The 22,530-nt window shown below is 40.0% G+C and overlaps 3 protein-coding genes across 4 annotated transcripts in view; 2 read left to right on the top strand and 1 right to left on the bottom strand.

Moving 5' to 3' along the window:
- Positions 1-18,681, bottom strand: part of LOC120561858 (carcinoembryonic antigen-related cell adhesion molecule 5-like) — an 80,827-nt gene extending 62,146 nt beyond the window's left edge. Inside the window, exon 1 of the mRNA XM_039805167.1 lies at positions 18,622-18,681. The gene's annotated coding sequence lies outside the window, so the exon portion shown is untranslated. The remainder of the gene's footprint in view (positions 1-18,621) is intronic.
- Positions 729-2,839, top strand: LOC120561862 (carcinoembryonic antigen-related cell adhesion molecule 1-like). 2 transcript variants are annotated; one of them, XM_039805173.1, is made up of 5 exons: positions 729-856; positions 934-1,260; positions 1,422-1,694; positions 1,822-2,067; positions 2,195-2,839. In XM_039805173.1, the coding sequence occupies exons 1-5, from the start codon at positions 808-810 to the stop codon at positions 2,269-2,271; spliced, it is 972 nt and encodes a 323-aa protein (XP_039661107.1). In that variant the 5' UTR covers positions 729-807; the 3' UTR covers positions 2,272-2,839. The 2 variants fall into 2 exon arrangements, with proteins under 2 accessions (XP_039661107.1, XP_039661108.1); XM_039805174.1 differs by having other exon boundaries at positions 759-856; positions 937-1,260.
- On the top strand, positions 8,137-20,835 carry LOC120561857 (carcinoembryonic antigen-related cell adhesion molecule 5-like). Its single transcript, XM_039805165.1, has 14 exons — positions 8,137-8,193; positions 13,667-13,984; positions 14,585-14,863; positions 15,067-15,333; positions 15,473-15,754; positions 15,934-16,203; positions 16,423-16,701; positions 17,024-17,290; positions 17,389-17,667; positions 19,712-19,966; positions 20,078-20,189; positions 20,270-20,301; positions 20,441-20,518; positions 20,625-20,835. The coding sequence occupies exons 1-14, from the start codon at positions 8,148-8,150 to the stop codon at positions 20,627-20,629; spliced, it is 2,769 nt and encodes a 922-aa protein (XP_039661099.1). The 5' UTR covers positions 8,137-8,147; the 3' UTR covers positions 20,630-20,835.
- Positions 20,836-22,530: the final 1,695 nt, after the last annotated feature.

Genomic DNA, 22,530 nt, shown 5'->3' with positions numbered 1-22,530 from the left:
TTAAAGATTTTCTGCATAACAGTGATAAAGGGAGTATGAACAGACAAACACCAAAAATACAGGATTAAACAAAACAAACTGCCAGTTCATACAGAATACAACAGTATGTGTCTATATATTCCAGTCCAAAAATTGAAAAGAATGTCCACAGGTTTTGAAGATTGAGAGGTCCATTCGAGCTGGGAAGAAGTGAGGTCAAAAAAGGCCCAAATCAAGGGCAGGGGCCCAGCAAGCAAATTACATGAAAGCAATTCACCTCATGAGAATAGGAAAACAATTCACATCATACAGTACAACACAATCTAATACCATTAAACCCCATCCTGAGACTGTTCTCTCTTAATATGGTCCGTGAAAGGCCCCCAGATCTTACGGAATTTGCGGTGGGTGTCTGACAAAGTGTAGTGCAGCTCCTCCAGGTACAAACAGGATACCATATCATTCAACCATATCTTAAAGCAAGGTGGGGACGCAGATTTCCATTCCCTTAAAATAACCCTTTTGGCTATGACCATACCGAACATAAGATCCTATTGTAATTCTATAGAGAGAGTCGAGAGAGTCGATAATACTCATAATTTCTGAACATGCAGTTGTTTTTTAGTAGTTGTTATGCAAGTTTGGAGAGCTACCATAAACCCAAAGGGTTAAATTGAGGTAATAAGTAGGCATGCCAAGTCTGAGGACATCTTGATGACAGGTTTCATTTATTGCAGATAATCTCAAGGGCACTTATTCCACTGTTGCACAAACTCAGATGGCAGAAGTCAGGTAACATTGGAAGAGGACCAAACTGAGTAATACACCATGAACTATACGATTCTTAGGTCAACCATACTTGTCTTCCTCTCCTCAGGTAAGGTATTAATGGTTTTAAATTCATCATTAGAACTACAGGTTGTGAGAGGTCGGCTAACTATGTTCACATTTCAGCAGGTCTTTGCTATGGAGCCGGTGTGCTCACCGTCGACTTACTTAGTGAAGTAGCAGGGCAGAGTGTGACCTTCACAACATCTGTAAAACCGACAGCTGAACCATTTATGGCATTGACTTGGAGCTTCAATGGTACCACCAATGTAATAACTTCAACCAGTGTAGATGTAGTGGGACCAGACTATGAGAACAGGATCATCCTGGATAAATCTACTGGATCTTTGGTGCTTAGAAACCTGACTGAAAAGGACAGCGGAGAATATGACTTAATCATCATCCCACATGGAGCTGGGCAGATTCAAGGAACTGCTAAACTGGATGTGCTGAGTAAGTAAGACTAAATAATTTGATTGGTCGTTTTTAATGTTCGGAAGGAATTGAAAATAATGCCTGTGTAATACCAACGAATTTGGAATGAATAAATCTGAAACAAGATGTCTGTTTTAAGAATGCCTCTTATTATCTTTCTTTTCAATTGTTATGCACAGCCAAAGTGTCGAAACCCACTATGGCCTGCCCCACAGAAAACTTAATAGAAGGTAAAACCTCCCTGAACCTAACCTGCGATGCTGACAGCTTTAAGTCTAGAGTGTGGATGAAGGACGGAAAACCTCTGGTTTCTGGAGATGGATTCAGCTTTCACAATGGCAACAGAGTGTTGTCCATCAGCCCCGTGAACCGGAGAGACACTGGAGAGTTTCTTTGTAACGTTAGCAATGATTTCAGCTTTGACACGGCCAAATGCAACCTTGAAGTCTATTGTAAGTACTTTCAATTGTACCATGATGTTTTTTACTATCTTCACATTTTGAATAAGTGCTCAAGCTCCTATAATTATTTTTTTCTTCAATCTCGTCATAACCATTATCTTCTTTCTTATCTGTTCAGATGGACCCGACAGACCAATAATCGTTCAGACACCAATAGGAGCAGAACTGGAAGAGAGTGTTGTTCTTAGCTGCTTTGCCGATTCCCTACCTAAGGCAACTTTCCTCTGGACGTTCAAACACATGATGATGCATGGGTATGTACACTACATTCATGAGATGGAAGAGATGGACCTGGGGAGGTACACCTGCACTGCCCATAACCGTATCACTGGTCTGAAAGCCTCTGTGTTCCACAACCTGCATGGTATTTAAGCTCTCTTTTATAACTCTCCAACTTGTTTATTCTGATATGTGATTGCAAATGGAAAAGAAAGAGTATGTGATTGTAAATGGAAAAGAATAAAAGTAATGCTTTTTTTTTTCTGATCCAGACTCCTCCACTCCCATCAGTGGTTCTATGTCCATGTTTTGCACTGTCCTGACCATGGTGGCACTCATATCGGTCTAAAGACTGTATTTTGTCTGTGGAAATAGAGGTTATATAACAACCTTGCTCATTTTGATCTACAATTGGATTTACTTTAGATAATGTGTGTGTGTGTTAAGTGTTAAGCATTTTTGCTGTGTCTCTTTAAATGTTATTTTCACATAAAATAAAGTTGTGAATGATACATGGTAAAATTAACCAGTGGTCCCTCACATTTGCTTTTGCCCTGCAGTATTTTTAAAATGTTCTTCAGTAATCTACATCTGTAACATTCATTGTTGTGTTTAATGATTAACAGCTGCCTCGGTTTGTCGTATTGTATATTAAGACAACTGAAGTATCGCTAATTGCTGTAATGGCACCTCTTGCTTAAGAGAACAGTACAATTTGTCCCCACAGCAGAGATGGGCTCATGTCTGCTAACAGATTCAGCTTTAATGAATCAATCTTGACACTTGGCATTTCAGGTGTTTTATAACAGAACTACTTTATATACTTTGTTCTTGTATATGATTCACCCGTCAAATGTATAATAAAGTGTTTATGCTGTTTAACACAGACTGAGGCCTGGTAACATCTTATCAACTTACTACTACAATAAACTTTTATTAAAACTCTATATCAGATTTTGTACTTTCCATTCGCTCCTCTTTTTTTCCCCCCACAAGGGTGTGCCTATGTGCTGCTGCCAAAGAATCAACTGGTGAAACCTATTTTCACATAAGTGGACTTTACAGCAGTATACCCAAAACTCCCATGACCAGGACTGGCATAGCAAGAGTTTGGGGCATAATAGGACTAGTGGATGTATTAGCAGCTTGACATAAGGCTGGGCAATATATTGATATTATATCGACATAGATATACTGCATGAGGCTAGATATCTTCTTAAATTTTGGATATCGTAATATTGTGTTGTCTTTTTACTGTTTTTAAAGGCTGCAATACAGTAATGTAACTTTCTGAACTTACCAGACTTACTAGCTGTTTTATTATTTGCCTTTACCCACTTGTGGGTAATGCCTTCACCCAGTCATTGTAGCCACGTTGTAAAAGCACCAATAGTCAACCCTACAATATCGCCGCAATATCGACTTTGATGTATTTGGTCAAAAATATCGAGATATTTGATTTTTTCCATATCGCCCAGCTCTAGCTTGACGGCTTGCTTTTGATGACAAAGTTAGACACATCCACCTGTGTTGGTCTTATTGAGGGTGGTATATATAGCAATGATGCTTAAGGGGAGACACCCCAGGTGAATAGGATAAAGGAAATAACTAAAAGATATCAGCACGAAACTTCCCTAGTGGATTACTGACATTAAGACAAATATCTTTGGTATTACAAGTTTTTAGAATTTTTATGTTTAAATATGCAAATATGGTATTATCTCATTAAATATGCACTCATTTGCATATATTTCCAGAAGAGAAATCTGAACATTGGATAAAGCCAGATTCAAAATTGTTTCATTTTGTTGACATATTAGAGTCAAAAGGTTTTTACAGAAGGGATTTTGGATATCTCTTTTTATCACCATTAATCAGAAAATACTGTCAGCAGCCATCGCCCCATTTTTAGGTATAAAATGTTGTATAAATCAGACGGAGTGATATATGAACAAACCCCTCTGCAAAAACCTTAAGAATATACATAGGAACACAACTTGAAAATTTGGTGTATGTAAGTGCTGCTAAAGTGGAGATTAGAGTGTGAGAATAAACCCATTTTGAGAAAACGGTCTTTAAAGATTTGTATTGTAACAATTCATACTTTTACTATTTACAGACAATATCTTAAATCATTAGTAACAATACAAACCACCTAAAAATCACATCAAAACGTATAACACAGCATTTATGGCCTTCAACTGAACCCCAGTAAAAAACTACACACACACACACACACACACACACACACACACACACACACACACACAACACAACACACACAATTAATCAAATTTTAATCACGATCACGATTTTGGCTTCCCATGATCAAATTTGCGTGATCGAGCGATATTTAAAATCAGGGTGGGAAATTAGTACCCGCCACCCGCCAATGGCGGGTATTTTTTCAAAGTGACTTTGCCTTGTTTACCAGCCACAGTGGCGGGTGACTTGTAAAACATTCCTTGTAACGGATTGGACAGTTTTTGTCAAAGAATGCTGTTGTTAAGTAACAATGCACAATGCTTATATGAGTCGCGTTACGTTACTGCTAATGAATCCCCAAAATGTCCAGATTTTGCTGCTTCATAATAAAAACATTCAAATACCAACATAACGGAGGACCTTTATTGTGAAGAACTTACAGGAAATGAAACCGTTCACAGCCGGGGCTTTGACCACATATAGTCGAGTAGCTAGTTTTCAGCGCTAGTCAGTGAGTCCGTGACACATGTAGCTAGCTAGCTGAGGTACAGACGAAAGGAAAATTATCTGTTAAAAAATGTGGCGACATATCCCCGGTGTTAAGAGGCCCGCCGCGGAGTCAGCAGTAGCTATGGCTGTACAAACTGTTGAGAGCGAAGTAAAGAAAAAGAGAAGGTACTTCTCGAACAAGTGGCGCATTGACAAACGTACAGCGAAAGACCGTGCAAAACATTTCAGACCGTCCTGCCAACCTGTATACATTTTAACGTCAATGTAGACTAACGATGTTTAAGGAGCTGCTGCCGTTTTAATCCTGTCGGCTTTCTGCTGCTCAGTTCTACCCCGCGACTGACGAAACACACACACACACACACACACACACACACACACACACACACACACACACACACACACACACAAAATGCAGGAAAAACCGGAGATGAGACGTACAGGATGACCTAAATTGAGGACAGCTACACTTGTTATTGTAAGACCAATGATAAGTTTAAGTCCAATAAGTCCTTTATCAAACCGTATGAATGTGTGTCTCAGGCCAGGATAGGAAATTAACTAACAATGTAAAGATCAACAAGCTACTGACACATAATAAATACATTTATATTAATAAAATATGTATTAATAAGTAATTTAATAAAGCAATTAAAAGTATGCTAGTGCACTTTCATTTATAAATTTGAGTTCCGGAAAAAGTGGCTGGTAAAAAATTTAAGTGGCTGGTAAAATTGGGCATCCACCAGCCACTTTGGCTGGTGGGCAAAAAAGTTAATTTCCCACCCTGTTTAAAATGCGTCATTCCCTTCATAGAACAGTTTTTGCAAAGCCAATCTAGCGCTCCATAAACCACTGTCTGATCACGTCTCCATGAGCCAATCAGAGCTGTTCCCTGCCTGCACCGCGCAGCTTAGTTTCTAGATGTAGACAGTCACAGAGGACAGAGTAACGTGAGGAAAATTCCACAACAGGTAGCAGTCGGTCATCATAAGCCAGTCACAATGTTTACCAGTTTACCAGTAAACGCAACGTTTTGTCCCGTCTGTGTTGTTTTTCAGACAACAGCAGTGACCGGTGCTAGTTTGTGTCTTTTAGCTCATAGCTTTAGCAGCAGACTGTTGGACGTCCCGCTGTTGGAATCCTACAGTGAAATACAGACACACTACACTGTTTAGCAGTCAGCATTTTAGCCGTGTTTAATCCAGTTACTACTGTGGCTAACGGGAGGCTAACGTTACCTGCTGTGTAACGTGTTATTAGTGTTTACTAGCGTGACATTCAGCGATGTTTATGTTGCCTCTAACGTGGGTTTCGGAGCATCAGAGCGCAACGCAGACATGTAAGTGGCAGTGTAATGAGCCACAGAAATCCATGTAGCTATTTCGTCCGGTAGATACCAGGCACCACATGCGCCGTTAACGTGAACAGAAAATTGCGTTGCCTGTATCTTTCACGGCAAACATGCATGTGTGGAAAGCGGTCGGACAACAGCTGAAATGGCATACTCCTTCACAGTATCCTTCAATAAAGGAGGAATGTAGCACAATATGGATGTAAAAGCAGTTATAATTATGTGACAATAACATTTGTTTTGGCTAAAATCAACAAATAATCGTGATCTCAATAATCGTGATTATCATTTTGGCCATAATCGTGCAGCCCTAACACACACACACACACACACACACACACACACACACACACACAGTTAGCGTCTAGCCTTATTTTCCATGCTTGCTTCATTTGTAGACACTTCATTCACTTCCTGCTGATGCCTTTTCACCAGACTCAGCACTCAGACTCTTGCGCCTATATTTTGCACCAGCAGTTGTGACGGCCTCAGCCTTCGAGATCCTGAGCATATCAGTTTCTCTCATTGAATTGACTGTCACAACTGTGCTTTGAAGCCACAACTTCTCCATAACAGAAAGCATGGCAGAGGAAACCTTCATTGAAGGTGGCGATGGCCATATTTGCTGCTGCCTCAAGCTTACTTTTCCCCACAAAGACACCATGCCCATATAACAGAATTGACAGATTTGCATTGTTTGCATTTTGAGTGCAGTCCCCTCAGTCAGCTAATGGTGAAGCTAACTAACCAGGCCTTCAACCATCAGCCGTGGTTCATAACAACACAACAAAACAAATTATAAAATCATTCAACAGATCAATATTTAGAACATTGGAGAAAGCAAACAAAGTAGACAAAATTGTTATTTGACAGAGTATCTGCACACTATCAGAGATACAAAGAAGAGACGGATCCTGACTAAATACAGGCTCAGTGACCACTAACTGGGTCAGACAGAGATGCACTTCCTCCTCCAAGTAAGTATCTTCAGTAAGAGATTTACACCTTGGAAAAATAGCCCAAAAAATAAAACGTCCCAATGTTAACACCAGAAAAGCAGCTGGAAGTTCTCCTAGAGAGGGGACAGCAGGTCCACTGACAGCTAAATATGTATCTGCCTGCCATCGCCTGAGGGACTCACAACCACTTTAGGATCCCAAAATTACAGATTTGTTTAGTATTGTATAGTAATTATACAAAAACTGTAACTGTTGTGTAATGTAATTGTTTTGTAATATAGTGTGCTGTATCAAGATCAGTACAGTAGTATATATGTGACACCTATATATTTAATAAATGACATGTAGGCTATGAATTTCTGTAAACTTCAATTTCAAGTACACGAGCTAGGGCTGATATGGAGCAAAAATCATATGTCAGTATTTTTCAACGATATATACACCTTTGTATTTTCAATGAAGTGGGCTGGACAAATGTTTAGTTGTAAGTTAAAGTCACATGTGAGATGTGACAAGCACTTTTAATAAAACAAACTCATCAAAATTAAGTGCAAAGACAGGGTTCCCTCCCTGTGAAAATATACATATAGATATACAGTAATATACTGTACTATGGGTGTAAATCCCAGGTTTTATAATGATATATTGATTCTTTGGACACCAATATGATATTTAATGATATTTTAAAGTTTGTAATGTAATGTCTGTATGAGACACAGTTACACAGTTCAAATGTTATTTTCATGGCCAAAGACAACTTCTTCAGATTACGCAGAAATATTTTTGCATGTTTTCTGTTCATGTAATTATGTAAAGTACAGTTCACATTAAGCACTATATTACACTTTTAGAGCTACTTTTGTTGTGTTTTGTTTGCTCAACAACAATTACCACTCTGTCCTGGATTTTATCAGAACTATTTTGTTGATTGATATGAGCATACCTGAAGTTTGTTTCATTGATCATTTATAACAAATCAAATGAGATTAACACCCACCCAACAACTTCTCACACAAATTGCATGGCTCATACTCAATGACTGTCACTGCTGTCATGGACAGAGTGTCCAGAGTGAGGCACCACAAAAGTAGTAAAGGTTGTAAAAAGGTGTCCATTGCCCCTCCCCTCAAACACACTGTACTTCTAGCACCTTCTCTATGAAAACACTTTCTATGCGCCTGGAGACCTGCACAAGATATGGAGACATCTGTGATATTGTTGATCATCCTGGGAGCCATCTCAGGTGAGAAATCAAGACTTCTAAAAACACTTTCACACACAACTCTTCCATCAAGGTCATGTTTATTCAGGTTATCTATATTAAATTTAAAACGCTGAAAGTGGATATTATTAAAAGTGTAAATATCAAAGCTTTTGTCCAGCTATGAATCCCAACTTACAGCAGGGCACAGTTGGATCTAACAAACTATAAAGACCAAAGTCTTTAAATGAACCGGTTTTAGATGGTTATTCTCTTTGTTGAGCAGCACTCATTTCAGTTATAGTGAATTATTTTTTAATGATCAAAATATCAATAGTTTTGACAAGATTTCTTTCAGTTCAGTTAATTCTTTGTCTCAAAAGGGCAATTTGAACACATGAAGAATATACAACACAAACCACACAACAGTTAACACAATAAAAACAGCAGCTTCAGCCTGAGTTAAAGAATAAATATAATAGTTGCAGAGTTGTATTGGAGTGATAATGAAAGTAAAAATAACTACAAAAACTCAAACAATAGAGAATAACGATAAAGATACATGAATACATACATGTCTCATTAATATAAGCAAGGGCTATCACCTCCTCATAGCTGAATTGAGTGCCTTAAAAGGTCAAATATGTAATATATGTACTGTAATAAATCCAAAAATGACACCAATGCCTCATCAGATATTAAGGAAACCTGTTAAGCTGAAAAACGCATTTTTATCCTTGATGGTGAGGTTTCCATACCAGTAGATGATAGAAAATGTCAGGACAGACTCAATAAAAGCTCTGTAGAACAAAGTCATTAATGTTTTGTCCACCTGGAATTTAGCAAGTTTCCTGAGTGCAAAGAGTCTTTGTTGGCCTCTCTTGCAAAAAGAAGCAGCGTTCAGTTCAAATTTAAGCCGGTTGTCAATCAAGGTGCCCAGATATTTGTAATATGGCATCATGTCTATGTCCTGGCCCTTGATAACACTACTACAGGGGACATTGGGATGATGTCTGAGATCAATGGACATATCCTTAGTTTTTGCAATGTTTAGATGAAGGAAAGCATTCTCACACCAGTAAGGTGATAGTGGCATCCTGTACCCCCCTCTTGGCCCTGTAGGCAAACTGAAATGGATCTAAAAGGAGTTCCGCCTTAGCTAGAAGCTCTACCTTTATAAGTTTTTCTAAGGATTTCATGACCAAGGAGGTCAGGGCAACAGGCCTGAAATCATTAAGGTTTTAGGGCTGGCTAACCTTGGCAACAGGCACCACCACAGACTTTTTCCATAGAGATGGCACTCTCTGCTGGGAGAGTGACAGGGTAGATATATCATAGAATACTGGACCTAGTTGCTCCGCACACACTTTCAGCAGGTGGCTGCTAATATTATCTAGTCCTGGACTTTTCTTAGGTCTACAGTGTTTTAAACAGTTGATGACACTACGTTCATTACTGTACGTACACACCGCCGCCGACTTGAGCTTCTAAAGATACCGGAAGTCATTCATTTTCAATGGAAGCTGGCTTCTCTCAGCTGCAAGGAGCGTCAAATCTGTCGGCGTCGCGTTTTGGGCGTTTTGAGCGTCCAGAGTGTCAATCAGAAAGTTGAACTTTGGTCAACTTTATGGTAATGAGCTATGACGCAGTTCAGCGGCAAGCAGCGGCAAATGGCAGCAACCAATCGGAATATAGACGTCCTTCGCGCTGGCTGATCCCAGAGAAACATACGATGTAAACTTTCTTTCCTACCAAAACATTAATTCCGTGAAAATAGAGGAAAAGCTCATAATCGCCGTTGCTGGGTTCCCTATCATTTATGATATGACGTTGTTTGCGTATAGGGACCAGTTAACGTTACCTGCCGGTCACATGGTCTCTAAACAGTCGCGAAGTCGACTTCGCTCACGGTGAAGTCCTGCACGGATCAACAGCTGGCGGCTGCTCGCTCTGCCTGCATTCTGCTGCGGTTCAGCGGCTAACGAGCGAGCTAACTGCTAACAGACACCACTGCGACCAACAAACAATACAAATTCTGTCATTATATATGTAATTTATAAAAGGTTTCTAGTGTTTTTCTTCAATCGTGTGTTGAACATGATCGAAGAATGCTGCCACGTCAGAGCGGCCAAAGCGTCAATAAGCTTCCCCGTACTTCTGGACAAGCGTCCTTGACAGGGCGGCCAGAGCTTCTTTGCAGCTCAAGTTGGCGGCGGTGTGTACGTACAGTTAAAGGAGAGATAAAAGGGGGAGATGCCAGAAGACTGTTTCTGAGTTCAGAATGTTTATTGCTGAAGTCGTGAGTGTCAAATCTGACATAAAACCTGTTAAGGTCCTGTGCCAGCAGTGAGTCAGACTTGTAACTGTTCAGTTCAAGCCTACTCCTCCCCCCTCCCTTGAGCCCCACAATTGTCTTCATACTGTCCCAGGCAGAGCCCAGGTTGTTCATCCTGAGCGATGTTTCCATTTCATCTTTGTGAAATGATGAAAAGCCCTATTCTTTTCATGCAACAACATCTTCAGGGACTTTGTAACTCATGGTTTACGGTTTGGATATACTTTACCTTAGTTGGAATAACCGTACTCTCACAGTATGAGATCCAACTGCAGATAACATCTGTTAGTTCATCAATATCAGAGCTGGACTCCTTGAACATATTCCACCCTGGGCAATCCGGACACCCCTGGAGAGCCAAGCAAGCATCCTCTGACCAGTCTTTAACATGCACAGTCTGTACTTTACCCCTCTTGAGGGCAGTGCAATATGAAGGGACGAGAAGTACACAATTATGGTCAGATGAGCCTAACGGTGGGAGAAGGATGGACTTTTATGAGTATTTAAAGGGCCCATGGCATGAAAATTTCACTTATGAGGTTTTTTAACATTAATATGCGTTCCCCCAGCCTGCCTAAGTTCCCCCAGTGGCCAGAAATGGCGATAGGTGTAAACCGAGCCCTGGGTATCCTGCTCTGCCTTTGAGAAAATGAAAGCTCAGATGGGCCGATCTGGAATCTGCTCCTTATGAGGTCAAGGTTACCTCCCCTTTCTCTGCTTTGACCTACCAGAGAATTTGGCCAACCTATGAGAGAGAGACATCATGGCTTTCAAACGAGCAAAGTGGCAGTTGGTCAAGGCCACACCCCCACCCTCCACCTTGCCCCCCCCCTCTCTCCTCCTCAATAGCTACAGGCACAGAAATGGCACATACTAAGGAAAGCTCATTGTGGGACTGGCTCTAGTGGCTGTAATTCTGCACCAAGGCTGAATTTGAGATACAGTATTAGGGGACCACTAAGGCCTATATAAAAGCATCCAAAGAGCACGATGTCATGGGACCTTTAACTGTGCAGTAGCACAGATCCAAAGTTTTACTGTGCCTGGTAGGGTATGTGATGTACTGGTGAAAATCTTTAAGTGTTTTGGACAATGAGCAGTTATTCATATCCCCAAGAATGAGAATTGGGGCGTCGGGAGATCGCGTTTGGAGCCTTTGAGCTGCTTGAAAGATAAGTTCACATGCATTGTTACCGTTCGCCTTAGGATGGATGTATACAAGAGTGACGAATAGATGGGGAAACTCCCGGGCTAGGTAGTGAGGACGAAGTTAAACCATGAGCAGTTCAACATCGGCAGTGCAGAGTTTATCTCTAACAATGGCCGATTTGCACCAGCACTCATTCACATAGAGACACACACCCCCGCCTGTAGACTTGCCGGTAGTTGTTGTGTCTCTGTCCAGCCGAATGGGCGACCTGAACCCACATATTCCTAGGTCACTGTCCATGGGATAACAGTTAACATAGAAACGATTAAACATACATTTAAATGCCCTCTGTAAATGGTGCCCTGCTGGTAGGGCTCGTTATTTTACAACTTGACCTACTTTCACTTAACTACGGCTCAGTAAAGTCAATCAGATGTCCGTGATCTGCGTAACGACAGTACAGTGGGACGTTTGCCTTCAACAGAGCGACAGTAATAACCTAATATACCATCATTACGGAGTTTAAACTACATTGTCGGTTATGGTTGCACTGAATAACGCATTCAATAAACAGAAACATAAATCTGAACAGATGCGCAATATTAGCTCACACATAAAATAGCACCCTCGTGAATTAGCCTACTGTTGCTAACGTACATTCATAAATCCTGCATAACACCGTCCCGTACCTACAGGACCTCAGAGCTACTTATTGATGCACGCACAGAGTAGTGTCGACAAACTTAGTCCAATGAGGGGAGAAAGGAAAGTGTGATAGCGTTCCACGTTAACGTTTTTTCTCTCTCACTCGAGACCGCTGTGTCCAACGTTACTAGAAGGTAGAGCGAGCTACAACTGAAAGGGGGAGAGAGAGAGAGAGAGAGAGAGAGAGAGAGAAGAGAGAGAATGTATCACTACAGCCAATCCAGTCTGCTCAAAGCGATGGTCTTTTTCACAAATAGGTTGCACGTAAGGGGGGGAAAAGTAGCTTCCACTTAAGGAGCCCTATGTCTTGTCTTTGTGTCTTTGCTAGTTTAAGACCAACGCACTTGTCAATTTCTCATCCAGCGCCCGCGACTAGGATTAGCGTGTTTGACAGGGTGGGGGGCGTGGCATCACGATGGTGGCTCTCCATGATGATATCGTCCATCGGCACAACCCTACTCTATCCGACAGCCATGTCTCCGTAAGCACAAGAACGCAGGCATCTCTGAACTCGTGAGAGTAACGAGCCTGCGCCTGAAACTCAGCGGTTTTATTCCGCAGAGACTGGACGTTGGAAATAATGATAGATGGCAGGGAAATGCGCGAGAGTTACTGGCTTTTCACCCTGAGACGAATGCCTCCTCTATGCCCCCGCTTCCTGGTCCTTGTTTTACGGTGTGATCCATGGCCCTGTTGTCCAATTGACCGTGCTGGGTCCCAACTCGGTGAATATAAATCCGTCGGTGGGTCAGTGACATGCCTCCAGCGTAAAAGGAGCTCCCTGGAGTACTGGATCCTGATTGAGTGAAGTGGAGACGACAGGTCGCCAAAACTCAAAACCGGTTGAACCGCCAGCCATAACAGGAGTCTATCCAAAATTCCATCTTGGTTCCCAGAACGGTGTGAGTGTGAAGAAAGAAAACAAAGGCTTACTATTGCATGCCGGTACTGCTTGTTGCTGAGATAGGCTAATAAAACTCAAGGTTAGGACGACAAACTATAAATACAAACAAAGCGCTCTCATAGCCTTGGTTACATAATCATTTATTGTTGGTAGGACGTCTTATAAACTCTAGATTACACAGATAGACTTAACACCTAATCTTTATTCAAATAACAGTCTTGTATCAGCAGTGCAGTGTTTTTGTTCACACTTAATAGCACCTCTCTGAGTCTGATATTCTTGCACAATAATTTTTTAGATTGGATTGCTTGCTTCTGGTATTTAGAAATGTTTTTAATTGATAACAGTCCCAGTGATCAACAGCGCATTGTCCAAGTCTCAGTAACATTTTCTTCAAACATGTAACTGTCTTCTCCTCCAGGTTTAAGCCATGGAGACGGAGTGCTACCAGACAGTGTTATTGCAGCTGTTGGAGGGACAGCAATGTTCACCACAACAGTGACTCCACCAGAAACACCATTCATGATAGTAACCTGGAGTTTTTTTGATTCTAATATAATTACCTCAACGACTGTAAATTACACTGGACCAGCATATTCAGACAGGATTACCCTCTTCAGATCTACTGGATCTCTAGAGCTCAGGAATCTGACCCTTAGTGACAGTGGAGAATACACCATCACCATTATACCCAATGGTGCAGCACAGCAGAGAGGAAACTGCAGACTGGACATACATGGTACATTGATGCAACACTGTTAAATTAAAAACCTACAGAAAACAAGATTTTGTTTCTTTAAGAGGCATCAGAGATTTTAAAAAAAGAAGTGATTTTCCACTTTTCCACAAAATGAATCAGATATTATGATATGACTACAGAATCAAATATGCTATCATTTTAAACTACAAGACATCCTTGAAGTCATTGCTTGATGAAATGCCCGAAGCCAAAAGAATTTTGACAATTCAAATACTAAATGTTTCCACTGATGTTCAATATCTTTGTCAAATGTTTGGAGTAGCTACTGTAAATCTTTACACAGCTCTTCCAACAATTATGACTTTGACCTAGACCATATCTTTCCTGCAGCCTTTTTCTTATGCAATATTGTTATCAGTTCAATAAAATCTGACTTTGATTGGCATACAAGGAGCGAGAACAGTGAATACCAAGTCACAATTTTCCATCATGGATGTTTAGGGTCAGGGTTATTTTACGTATGGCACATAATGTTTTTTGTGGTTGTTCTGCTAAAGAAACAGCATAGAAAAGCCAGGGCAATTAAAACTTCCCCCTCATATGACTCCTAATAATTGTGTTCTTTATTTAAACCTACAGCACCAATCTCTAATGTGGTGGCAACTCTCAGCAGCACAGACTTGGTGGAGTTCAGCAGCTCTGTCAGTCTGTCCTGCTCCTCCTCTGGATCCTCTCTCTCTTTCCTCTGGCTGAACGACAGCTCTGAGGTCACAGCCAATGACAGAGTTCAGCTCACTGATGGAGGCTCCACTCTCACTATAGTTAATGTGACCCGCTACGACCAGGGACCGTTCAAGTGTCACGTGTTTAACCCTATCAGTAATGGCACCAGTGATCCAGTAACCAACTCCATCAGCTGTCAGTTACTAGCTTACTTAAAATGCTCATTTGTTGCATGTTCCTTTGAATCCAAGAGCTTAAAATGTTCACATTAATATGTAATACTGAAATTTGCTAAAAGTAGCGGCTGTGTCTAAAAACTTTTCCCTGTGCTCTTTGTTCATTTGCTTTTTGGTGACTCTTTTGTTTTGTGTGTAATTTCCATGTGCCATACACTGCAGACGGCCCCGAAAATATTAATTTGACACTATCTCCATCACAAGAATACGTTCAGGAAGGGTCAGACATCACCCTGTCATGTTCAGCTATCTCCAAACCTTCTGCCTTAATTCAGTGGTTTCTGAATGGAGACATGCAGTCTGATACTGGACCAGAGCTCAGACTGATGAACATTCAGATGAGTCAGACTGGTAACTACAGCTGTCAGGCCTTTAACAACAAAACTCTGAGATCTCAAACATCTCAGCCTTCAGCTGTTACTGTAATGGGTAAGTTCAAATTAAGGTGTTTACAGTAGTGATAGGCTTTATTCACACACACACAAGTGTTCATTATGCATCTTTAGGGTTATGAATATTTATTATTCAAAATGTACAAAATGATAATCAATATATGTTCTCCCCACAGCACCAGTATCTAATATAAAGGTAAATTCCAGCACCACAGACATTTTAGAGTCCAGCAGCAGCTCTGTCCGTCTGTTCTGCTCCTCCTCTGGATCCTCTCTCTCTTTCCTCTGGCTGAACGACAGCTCTGAGGTTACAGCCAGTGACAGAGTTCAGCTCACTGATGGAGGCTCCACTCTCACTATAGTTAATGTCACCCGCTACGACCAGGGACCGTTCAGGTGTCATGTGTTCAATCATTTCAGTAACTGCACCAGTGATCCAGTAAACCTCCTCATCATCTGTGAGTCACTAACTGACATGTTCATCTTACATTATGTTCATCCAAACCCCAGACAGTTTAAAAGTCTTGTTGTTGAGTCAAGCTTCATGTCATACTAAAATTATTTATCTGTGTTCTTTTTGTTGCCGTTTCCACCCCCCTATTTATTGGTCACCGTATCTTTTTGTTTCCTGCCGTAGTCGGCCCAGAAAATATCGATCTGACACTATCACCGTCACAAGAATATTATGAAGAAGGGTCAGACATCATCCTAAAGTGCTCAGCTGACTCCAGACCTGCTGCCCAGTTTCAGTGGTTTCTGAATGGAGACCTGCTGTTTGAAACTGGACCAGAGCTCAGACTGATGAACATTCAGATGAGTCAGAGTGGGAACTACAGCTGTCAGGCCTTTAACAATAAAACTATGAAGAATCAAACATCACAGACTGCAGCTATCGCTGTTGTAAAATGTAAGTTAAGGAGAATGACTTCTTGTAGCTGACGGCTAAAATAATTAGGTCAGAAATAGTTCCTTTAGACTGTTTAGTTGTGTTGTTTGATATAGAATTGGTAAAATTCAAAATGCATTTGCTGATGTAGAAGTCAGAGCAATTGATTTATGCAATCTTTTCTCCCCCTCTACTAACATTTTTTTTTTTTTTTTTTTTTTTTTTTTTTTATACCCTCAGCACAAGTCTCCAATGTTGTAATAACTCCCAACACCACATATTTGTCAGAGCTCAGCAGCTCTGCCCGTCTGTCCTGCTCCTCTTCTGGATCCTCTCTCTCTTTCCTCTGGCTGAACGACAGCTCTGAGGTTACAGCTAGCGACAGAGTTCAGCTCACTGATGGAGGCTCCACTCTCACTATAGTTAACGTGACACGCTACGACCAGGGACCATTCAGGTGTCATGTGTTCAATAATTTCAGTAATTACACCAGTGATCCAGTTAAACTCTACATCAGCTGTGAGTAACCCTTTGTTGCAACATTTGCATGCAAATGCTACACAGGCCTTTACATTTGCAGCTTGATTCACAATTATGTCAACCATCATGTCAGGAGTGGTTTGCTCTAAATTACTTATTGTGCTGCTTGCTGTTTGATTGCTGCAGTGTTTGGCTGGTACTGGTTAAATGATAGCTGTATTTAATTTAATTATGCAGTAAAGCATCTGAACAACATATTAACAGCAATGAACCCTTCACACTGAGCCAAGCTAGATGCAGCATTGATCAAGCTACAGTTCTTTAATTGGTGACTATACCGGTTTATTTCCTTTTCCCCCAGTTGGCCCAGAAAAAACTCATTTAAAGCTGTCTCCGTCACAAGAATACTTTAAGGAAGGGTCAAACATCAACCTGATGTGCTCAGCTGTCTCCAGACCTGCTGCCCAGTTTCAGTGGTTTCTGAATGGAGACCTGCTGTCTGATACTGGACCAGAGCTCAGACTGATGAACATTCAGATGAGTCAGAGTGGGAACTACAGCTGTCAGGCCGTTAACAACAAAACTCTGAGATATGAGACATCTCAGCCTGCAGCTGTCTTTGTACTAAGTAAGTTAGAATAAGTTTAGTAAGTTAAATGGCTGGCTTTAAGTTAAATATTTGAATACCTGACTTGCTGCAAACCTCTCTTTACTTTTTAATCACAGCACCAGTTTCCAATGTGGTGGTGACTTCCAACAACACACACTTAGTTGAGTTCAGCAGCTCTGCCCGTCTGTCCTGCTCCTCCTCTGGATCCTCTCTCTCTTTCCTCTGGCTGAACAGCAGCTCTGAGGTTACAGCTAGTGACAGAGTTCAGCTCACTGATGGAGGCTCCACTCTCACTATAGTTAACGTGACCCGCTACGACCAGGGACCATTCAGGTGCAACGTGTTGAATGGTGCTAGTAGTGGAATCAGCCAGCCGGTGAATCTTTTCATCCAACGTGAGTCTATGGCAAAGCAGTCTATATCCTTTGCGTTCCACTTCTGGGATTGCTCAGGTGCTGCAGGAAATTCCGCCGGATGCATGTATTTTCCGTTTCCTTCCGCTTTGTTTATGTTGGAATTTTACATTAGGTGGATTTATGAGGACTATTGTTGACTGCTCCTCAAATCACTGCATGGTCAACTGAGACAGATTGCTAGACTATCTGTCCAATCTTAGTTTTCTCTCGCACAACTATTTTGAAGCGGCTCTGTGCAGAGTTTAGCACTGCCCATGACGATTCTGACTGGTTTAAAGAAATACCAGAGCCCGTTTTCCTACCATCCACGAATGCTATGTGGAGTAGCCAGACCGACTTTCAGCGCGCTTTGGAAGAGGGTCTGGCAAAGCGAGACTAATGGCAAAGGGACTTGTGCTACAACCCATCCCTAAAGAAGCAATTAATCCCAGGTTCCATATAAATCCCAGTTGTTCACTTGTCACTAGGAATGGCAGACAGAAACTACAACTGCGAATCTAATGCTCATAATGCAAGTGCCACAAAAAACCTTAAGCCCTGAAACGGCACAGACTTAAATAACGTAACCTAGGCCATACCATCAGCATACATTTGCAAATGAGCAATGAGCACAGCACTTTATAAAATTAGGTAGGCCTACAGTATCACTGCCACTAGGTGTTCAAAGTTTGAGGCTTATAGCCTACTATATGTAAAAAAAATTAAAAAAAATCATCAATTATATTAATCTTACAGTATCTTCATAGATCATATAAGACTCCGTGTACATTGCATACCTGTTAAGTTGTTCTTCAGAGATCTTTTGATACATTGATATAACCTATTTTTAATTGTAATTATTTTAGACTTATTACACAAGGTGACACATTACAAACACTGTCCAAACAATAATGTAAAAGTCCTAAATTGACTGTTATAGAAATGTGTACTTACTGGTTAGAAGCTTCGGTGGACTCTGTGGTTGTCCGCTGGACTCCGGGAAAGCATCCCGATATGGCCGCTGTAATCCCATTGTTCTACCAATATGATGCTTTACGTCGTCAGATAAAGTTCAGCAGAAAGATTAGCGTCACGTACACTTACTCCATAACGTTGTGATATTTTTCTGCTCGTTTTAGCAGAACAACAACTCGTTGTAACACGCAGCAAGTTATTCCTTTCATCGCTCTGCTACCGTGCAGCTATAGCTAGCTAGTTTATCTAAACCTAAACTTGGCCATACGTCTCTCTCTGATTGAGCTTTGAGCAACCAATCACAAGACGAGGTCAACTGGGGTCGATTTTGCATGAAATTAATACAACTATTTATATTTTATAATAAATAAATGTTGTTGGATTCACTTTCACACAAACGTTTGATTAAACATTTTTATTTTTTATTTAAATAAATAAAAAATCAGAGGACATTTTCCTTTTTTGGAGTATCTCGAGCGCCCCCTGCCGACGCGCCTCCTCTCAGCACTCACACTTTGAGAAGGTGGTGGGCATTATGGTCTGGCTGGCCTAACCAGTGATGGATAGTAACAAAGTACATTTAATCAGGTACTGCACCTATACTATACTTAAGTACAATTCTGAGGTGCTGGTGCTTTATATTATTTAATCTTCTGCAACTTTATACTTCCGCTCCACTACAATTCAGGGGCAATTATTGTGCTTTATGTAGCTACATATCTGATACATTGAGTTACTAGTTACTGTGCTAATTCAGATTAATGATACAAAATATAATCTATAGATTATAATCTATTATCTATTTTATCATAAAACATTATTAATCCCCAGGGGTAAATTCACAAGCTAGCCAGCAGTAGGTCTATGTGTTAGTAATTAAATGATTTTTTGATACCAATACTTTTGTACTTTTAAGTAAAATATTGATTAGAGGACCTTGACTTGTAGCAGAGTGGTTTTACACTGTAGTATTACTAAAACAAGTATAATGGAAACATCAGAAGCCTCTTCAAGAATACAGCCAAACTGCTGTAACTTTAAACAATATGATGTTTTGGTTGTGTTACAGATGGACCTGATAATGTGGCCATCACAGGACCTGAATCAGTACATGTTGGAGATTTTACAATGCTTTACTGCTCCACTATGTCTGTACCATCATCAACTTTCACCTGGCTTTATAATGGAAAGCCAACCAGTTTGCATGAGGCTGTGTACGTCATAAAATCCATTAAAAGCTTGGACAGTGGGACGTACACCTGCTCTGCTATTAATGCTGCTACAGGGCTGAGTCAAACAGTGAGTCACAAGTTAACTGTTGTAGGTAAGTAACAAAAAAACTGACACAGAAAAAGTACAGTATATATACAAATTATATATGTATCTTTCTATGTGTTTTGGACAAAGGCATTAAGGTCTTGGGTGATTTTTTCAGATTTCTCAGACTGCTCACTTGCTGCTGGAAGAGCTTCTTTCGTAACAGCTGGCTGTCTTATTATTATTGCAACAGTGTGTGGAACAATTGTGTATGGTATAAGGAGAAAAAGGTAACTATTAGGGCTCTTGTTTTGAATTTTGAGTAACATCTGGCACACCACATTTTAACAATTCGTTTTTTGTTTTGCAGAGTCAATAACAATTATGCAGCACATCAGAAAGGTTAGTATCCATATGATCCAAGTTCTTGTGCTAGCTTATCTTATACAGAGAAAGAATTAAAGGGAAAGGCTTGTGTCTCAATCATAAAAGTGACCTAATTAATCATGAGATTTAATGAAACTCTGTTTTGACCCTTTAGAAAAACTGAGTGTGAAAGAGAACCGATCAGACGTGTATAAGATCTCAGTCACATCAAAGAACTTGTCTTTCTTTGAAGGTGAGTTGAAGATGCCTGAATGAAATGTATTTTTAAAGAGAGAACATATGTATGTTCTCATCATCATTTTATCTTTCTGATCATTTGTTTGCTTTTTCTTCTGCAGCATAAAAAATGAGGAAACACAAACACACAAGAAGCCTTCCACAATTTCCGAGACCAACAGCCTCAAAGAAAAACAGCAGTTTTTTGTTTTTGTTTTCATTTATTCAACCCATAAATGAAACCATTTTCTGCTTCCTTCAGATTAGAGTTCATTGTGCTGAGTTTGATGTTAAACGCATAGCTGCATTGCAACATTTGTGAAACCTGGTTTTACTAAGATGACTGAAGGTTTTGCAAGAATTTGCTCAAAATGTATGTATGTATAAGTATATATGTATAATCAATAAACACTGGATTCCCAATGCCTCCTGTATCACTGCCTCTGAATACAACTAAAAACATCAAGTTTAACCATCATGAATTCACAAAAATGTAAGACAGGCAGCACTATTTACCTGTTGTCTGCTTTTGTCTTCTCTGATTGAGGTGTTAAACATGCTGAGATTACATCCTTCACTTCTGTTCCACCCCTGATCCATTTTTAGCTGGTAGATTTTCGAAGTGTCTTGTAGATGCTGTCAACGATGAACAGTTCTCTCTCACAATCTCTCTCTCTCTTTTGAAAGGTTGCTTCGTACTGACTCAAGACACAAAGGCCCATCAGAACCTTATGATTAGATCATAACAGTGATGTCATCATAACATACAGAACATTCTGGAAACAGTTCCATTCTCTCTAGCTCATGTTCCAGACGTCCGCTGTTCTTTAAATGTTTACATTCAATTTACATTGACTGACCTTTTCATGTTTTCCTGAACAGTTTGTATCAGGTGATCTCCATACAATAAGTCAGCATTTCAATTAGGGTTAAATACAAATGTTTTAATGATTCAATGACACTGTCCTAACCAGAAATACACCAGCATTGGTTGTTTGTGCACACTCTTCATTATGCCTATGTATGTGAGTTAGACGATAAAGAGTTCCTAACTCCACGTGAAAGACTTTCTATGATGTTTTTAACAGATGATGAAGTTTAAAATACTTAAGCTGCTTACAGTAATGAGGTTATCAGACATTCCACACTAAGCAGCTCTGCTACTCATATCTATGGACAAACATGACAGTGACTCATACAGCAGAGTTTGTAATATATCAATGATGCCAAGTTTCCTAAGGAGATCATAAACCTTTTTATTTCATTGAATGCACTCACTAATCTTATCTTTGAAGCTCATATAGCAATTACAGGTGAGAACAGATAGTTTTGATATGTTGTGGTTAAATCATCTTAAATATTTTTTATTTAATGACCATATAAAGTATTTGGTAGTATTTATTTATTCTAGCTTTTATCTGTCTATGAACACTATAAACAAGTAATGACCTGGCTCTCAGCTGCATGTATTGATGATTCCTTACCCCAATTGTACCCCAATGTTCTTTTTCTGTAACAATTTTGCCTATGATTTTGTTTAAATATTAAAATATGAAGAACTTTTTAGAATGGGTTAAATAAAGTGCTATGTAAATTAATATGTGCCTACAGCTTTTAAAATGTCTCTTGCCTTTTTAGACAATGCTCAGTTTAAAAATGTAGCGTCACTTTGCCCATTTTTGGCCTCGTAATGATTTTTTAACCAATACTATCCACCAATACAATACATTGAGATAATCTTTCAAATTTAAGTCAGTTGGGGATTAATTTGACAACAGATATGAATCGTTATCATATTATGTGTGTTTGTATGCGTTTATCAATTAGTGAATTGGTGACGTGTGTGTCCCCCCTCTTCTGCAAAGTGTAAACTGGGAAAGGCTCCAGGGAACGATAAATAACTGACTGGTCTACTTAGTTATTGCGGCATTGAAGAGCAACCAATTTTATAATTCAAGTATTGCATTAACCATAAAAAATATATAGTGTAATTAAACTTAATTCTTTTCTTTCTTCTCAAATGTGATG

Source organism: Perca fluviatilis, chromosome 7 (genome assembly GCF_010015445.1).
Source record: "Perca fluviatilis chromosome 7, GENO_Pfluv_1.0, whole genome shotgun sequence".
Taxonomy (NCBI): Eukaryota; Metazoa; Chordata; class Actinopteri; order Perciformes; family Percidae; genus Perca; species Perca fluviatilis.
The sequence above is the reverse complement of the archived record's forward strand: the minus strand, read 5'-3'. Positions and strand labels throughout refer to the sequence as shown.

Excerpts from the sequence above, each read along its gene's own strand:
- LOC120561862 (XM_039805173.1), top strand. The coding sequence starts at position 808 with ATGAACTATACGATTCTTAGGTCAACCATACTTGTCTTCCTCTCCTCA. Across the intron at positions 857-933 it reads ACTTGTCTTCCTCTCCTCAG|CAGGTCTTTGCTATGGAGCC; the intron begins GTAAGGTATTAA and ends TTCACATTTCAG. Across the intron at positions 1,695-1,821 it reads ATGCAACCTTGAAGTCTATT|ATGGACCCGACAGACCAATA; the intron begins GTAAGTACTTTC and ends TTATCTGTTCAG.
- LOC120561857 (XM_039805165.1), top strand. The coding sequence starts at position 8,148 with ATGGAGACATCTGTGATATTGTTGATCATCCTGGGAGCCATCTCAG. Across the intron at positions 17,668-19,711 it reads GGTGAATCTTTTCATCCAAC|ATGGACCTGATAATGTGGCC; the intron begins GTGAGTCTATGG and ends GTTGTGTTACAG. Across the intron at positions 20,190-20,269 it reads TATGGTATAAGGAGAAAAAG|AGTCAATAACAATTATGCAG; the intron begins GTAACTATTAGG and ends TTTGTTTTGCAG.